General features: G+C 43.5%; 1 protein-coding gene across 1 annotated transcript; it reads left to right on the forward strand.

The window, feature by feature from the left end:
* Positions 1-1,817: 1,817 nt before the first annotated feature.
* Positions 1,818-4,396, forward strand: LOC138310588 (myb-related transcription factor, partner of profilin-like). The gene is made up of 3 exons (XM_069251856.1): positions 1,818-2,468; positions 3,479-3,677; positions 4,078-4,396. Exons 1-3 carry the CDS (start codon positions 2,066-2,068, stop codon positions 4,277-4,279), a joined length of 804 nt encoding a protein of 267 aa, XP_069107957.1. The 5' UTR covers positions 1,818-2,065; the 3' UTR covers positions 4,280-4,396.
* The last annotated feature ends 373 nt before the right edge of the window (positions 4,397-4,769 follow it).

Below are 4,769 nucleotides of genomic sequence, written 5' to 3' on the forward strand. Positions count from 1 at the left end.
CACACCACATACACGGGAGGCCGTCCTCACACACCACATACACGGAAGGCATCCTCACACACCACATACATGGGAGGCCATCCTCACACACCACATACACGGGAGGCCATCCTCACACACCACATACAATGGAGGCCATCCTCACACACCACATACATGGGAGGCCATCCTCACACACAACATACACGGGAGGCCGTCCTCACACACCACATACATGGGAGGCCATCCTCACACACCACATACACGGGAGGCCGTCCTCACACACCACATACACGGGAGGCCGCCTCCACACAACAACAGGAGGCCGTCCTCACACACCACATACATGGGAGGCCATCCTCACACACCACATACACGGGAGGCCGTCCTCACACATCACATACATGGCAGACCGTCCTTACACACAACATCCACGGGAGGCCGTCCTCACACACCACATACATGGGAGGCCATTCTATGGGAGGCCGTCCTCACACCGCAACATACATGTTAGGCCATCCTCACACACCACATCAAGAGAGGCCGTCCTCACACACCACATACATGTTAGGCCATCCTCACACACACCACACTACATGTTAGCCCAACCCTCACACACCACATACACGGGAGGCCGTGCTCACACATCACATACATGGCAGGCCGTCCTTACATACAGCTCCACACACCACATACACGGGAGGCCGTCCTCACACACCACATACAGGAGGGAGGCCATTCTCACACACCACATACATGGGAGGCCGTCTTCACGCACAACATACATGTTAGGCCATCCTCACACACCACATCCAAGAGAGGCCATTCCTCCACACACCACATACATGTTAGGCCGTCCTGACACACCACATACACGGGAGGCCGTTCTCACACACCACATACACGGGAAGTCACCCTCACACACCACATACATGGGAGGTCATCCTCACACACAACATAAACGGGAGGCCGTCCTCACACACCACATCCATGGGAGGCCGTCCTCACACACCACATTACACGGGAGGCTGTCATCACACACCACATAGATGGGAGGCCGTCCTCACACACACATACATGGAGGCCGTCCTCACACACTACAGACACGGGAGGCCGTCCTCACACACCACATACACGAGAGGCCGTCCTCACAAACCACATTAATGAGAGGCCGTCCTAACACACCACATACCCGGGAGGTTGTCCTCACACACCACATACACGAGAGGCCGTCCTTACACACCACATAGAGGGAGGCCGTCCTCACAAACCACATTAATGAGAGGCCGTCCTAACACACCACATACCCGGGAGGTCGTCCTCACACACCACATACACGAGAGGCCGTCCTCACACACCACATACACGAGAGGCCGTCCTTACACACCACATATAGGGAGGCTGTCCTCACACAACACATACATAGCAGGCCATCCCCACACACAACATCCACAGGAAGCCGTCCTCACACACCACATACATGGGATTTTTTTTATTTGTTTGATTAATTAACGTCCTATTAACAGCTATGGTCATGTAAGGACGGCCTCCCATGTATGCGGTGTGTTGCGCGTATGTTGTGCGAGGTGCGTGTTTTGGGAGACTGCTGTAAATTCATGTTATGTCTTGTTGTATAGTGGAACTATTGCCCTTTTTATAGTGCTATATCACTGAAGCATGCCGCCGAAGACACCAAGCAACACACCCCATCCGGTCACATTATACTGACAACGGGCGAACCAGTCGTCCCACTCCCCGTTTGCTGAGCGCTAAGCAGGAGCAGAAACTACCACTTTTATAGACTTTGGTGTGTCTCGGCCAGGGGACAGAACCCAGGGCCCGGTTGTTCAAAACTATCGTTAAGTTAACGACATCGTTAAATTTAACGAGTCGTTAACTTCTTAATTAGCGTTAGTTAACATCTGCGCTAAATAGTGTTGTTCAAACATATTTAACGCAGTCGTTAGCTAACACAAAAAATTAATCACTAATTAAGTAAAGTTAGCTCTAGCGACAGTTAGTTTCGCACTTTTTCCCAAAATGCAAGTGGGTGTGTCTGCAGTTAGCCCATGCTTGATCCTCCATCATGGCAGGCAAACAGAGGGAGAGGAAGGCTAACTTTACGACGCAGGAAAACTCGTTGATTAGTAGCAGGGCTACAGAGATGCTGGACATCGTTAGAGGCAGGCACTCGACTGATCTCACCAATTCCATGAAGCAGGACTTCTGGAAGAAACTTACAGAGGAGGTGAATGCCCTGGGGGTAGCCTGCAGGTCAGAAGAAGAAGTAAGGAACCGCTGGCGGAACATGTCTCGCAGTGCGAAGGAAAAATTCACCAATCATCGCCTGGAGCGACAGAAGACAGGAGGCGGGCCTCCCCCTGCAGCGCTGAGCGTTGCAGAAGAAAGAATAGTGGATGCCATGCAGGACACGGCAGCCTTTATTGGAGTCCCTGGTGGACAGGAGACTGCTGTTTCACAGCTTGATGGTATGTTTACTTCATATGAAATGTTTGAATTTGTTACATTAAGTCGATATAAAAAAATGTGTTCTAACTGATGTAAACGTTAGTGAAAACCTTATACAAAACAAAGGTTTTTTTCCAGACATAAACACCCAGCGTCAATGTTTGAATGATAATTAGAAATGCAACAAAACACTTCATTCAAATGGGCATCGCTTGTAATATGAATTATAATTTAACAATGTATGATCGATATTCATCATTTTAATCAAGCTTCGTTCTACAATGGTAAGATGTTCACTCGCCGTACTTTGAAAGTTCATATCGGATTTCGTAATTTATGGTACAGCTTCACTCGTTTTTCAAGCAATATCAAAGAATTAAATATCGTTATCAATTGAACTATAAGTAGAAACGTTTATTTTATTGATATTTCATTCAGTCATGGGTAAATATAAAGTGAGAGAAAACTAAGATAGGATGAAACTGTCGTCTGCTGCCATTTTAAAGCGTCTGTGACAACAAACTGATCACGTGGGGTCGGCCATTAAAAATCTAAATATAGCAATCGAGATGTTTCTCAACTTTGCAAAGAACTCCACGCAGCGGGGTCACAAAAACAGAACGTCGCATCGATCATTTGCTTGTATTAAGCCATTTTGACATACCTTTTGTTATTTTAGAGAGTGTTGTATAGGGTAAATGTGTTGCCCAGGCTTAATGGCAGCAGTAGCATTTTCTCCACGTGAATTCGACATGATAAGGCCGCTTATGTCCACCCAAATCGTACCCTCTGACTAATAAATAATTATATTTCACCTCGATAATTCTCAGTATACGTTTCCAAAATTGATATTTACTTATATAAGATAACTTAGTTCTTTCGTATAGTAATTACATTTAAAGGATATGTGTCAAAAAACTATTTTATACTTGATTAAAAATAGAGATTATAAACTATAGTCTGTTTCTTCTTATTCGTTTGTTTGTAAATTAGTCAAACTTGTTCATAGGAGTTATCTTTCTTTGTACAGCTGGAAACAGCAGCTCTCAGCAGCTGGCTTCTGTGGAGAGAGTGTGGGACATTGCCATCAGGAGGATTGCTGAGCGACCTCCTGAGCAGTTGTTTGCTGATGATGTAGAGGATGTTGCAGCAACACCAGCTGAGAGAGCACCTGTGGAACCAGTACCAACTGCAACAGCCTCTACATCATCCACTGTGGGACAGAAAAGGTAATTTATAATTGATTTAATGTAGAGCACGAGTCATGTATGACCAAAGCATATTATATTTGCTAAAATCAAAGGTTAAAATCATTAGTACATCATTAATAAATCCACTGTCACTGATTATGTCCCTTTAGTCATGTATAAACTGTATATCCCATGACACACATACACACACACACACACATATAATACAATTAAGTAACTAAAACAATGATAAAAATAAACAATTGTTAAATTTTGTTAACATTATTTATTATGATAAAATGCATGACTTTTTTATTATCAAAATATTGTGTGTGTTAGTGTATGTTATATTGTATCCATTTAAATATACTAATTAATTGATATATTACAGCAGGTATATCCTTTAGAATTTCTAAATTTGCTTTGATTGTATTCATAGATCCTGTGAAGAAGGTGGAAGGCCTTCATCCAACCCAAGGAAGAAGAGGAAGACAGCTGAAGACGTGTATGAGGTGCAGTGCCGGTACTTCGAGCAAGAAATGAAGAAATCGGCACTGCAAATTAAATTATTAGAAAAGCTGTTAAGTAATTTTGATGATCAGCAGGATACTGTCAGCCTTTTAGCTGCTTTGTCTCATTAGTTGATCTAATGAACAAAATAGTTAGAAATGCTGACAGTCTTGGGTCCAGGTACATGAATATTCCACAAATTTAAGAAATTCATTTTCTTAAAATTCTCCATAGGAAATAATTGTAACTTTTAAAGGCCCATTACCTTTCCGGAGCAAAATATAAAGGTTTCTTAAAAAAACTTAATAACATCAGAAAATGCATACCGATGACCTGAAATAAGGTTACGACACCAAACATATGCAAGATTTCCTGCGTAATATATGAAAACAGTGGAGAGTCAATTCGCCGTTTTGCCGTCTGGCGCAGTGATAGTCAACTACCGCGCGGTATTTAGGACGACGGCGGGAAACATCATACGACCCGCGTTATGAAAATAAGCATTTTATTTATTTTAATCAAATCGTGCAGAGGGTGATGATAAATGTAGTATTAACGGTAAGTTAATAATTTTTAAGACTCTGCAAGAATATCGATCTTGTTTTACATTCCCATTTAAAA

This window comes from Argopecten irradians, chromosome 16 (genome assembly GCF_041381155.1).
Source record: "Argopecten irradians isolate NY chromosome 16, Ai_NY, whole genome shotgun sequence".
NCBI lineage: Eukaryota > Metazoa > Mollusca > Bivalvia > Pectinida > Pectinidae > Argopecten > Argopecten irradians.

Bases quoted from the DNA above. Each gene is read 5' to 3' on its own strand.
- LOC138310588 (XM_069251856.1), top strand. From the start codon at position 2,066: ATGGCAGGCAAACAGAGGGAGAGGAAGGCTAACTTTACGACGCAGGAA. The intron at 2,469-3,478 runs GTATGTTTACTT...TTCTTTGTACAG, and splicing joins TGCTGTTTCACAGCTTGATG to CTGGAAACAGCAGCTCTCAG. The intron at 3,678-4,077 runs GTAATTTATAAT...TTGTATTCATAG, and splicing joins TCCACTGTGGGACAGAAAAG to ATCCTGTGAAGAAGGTGGAA.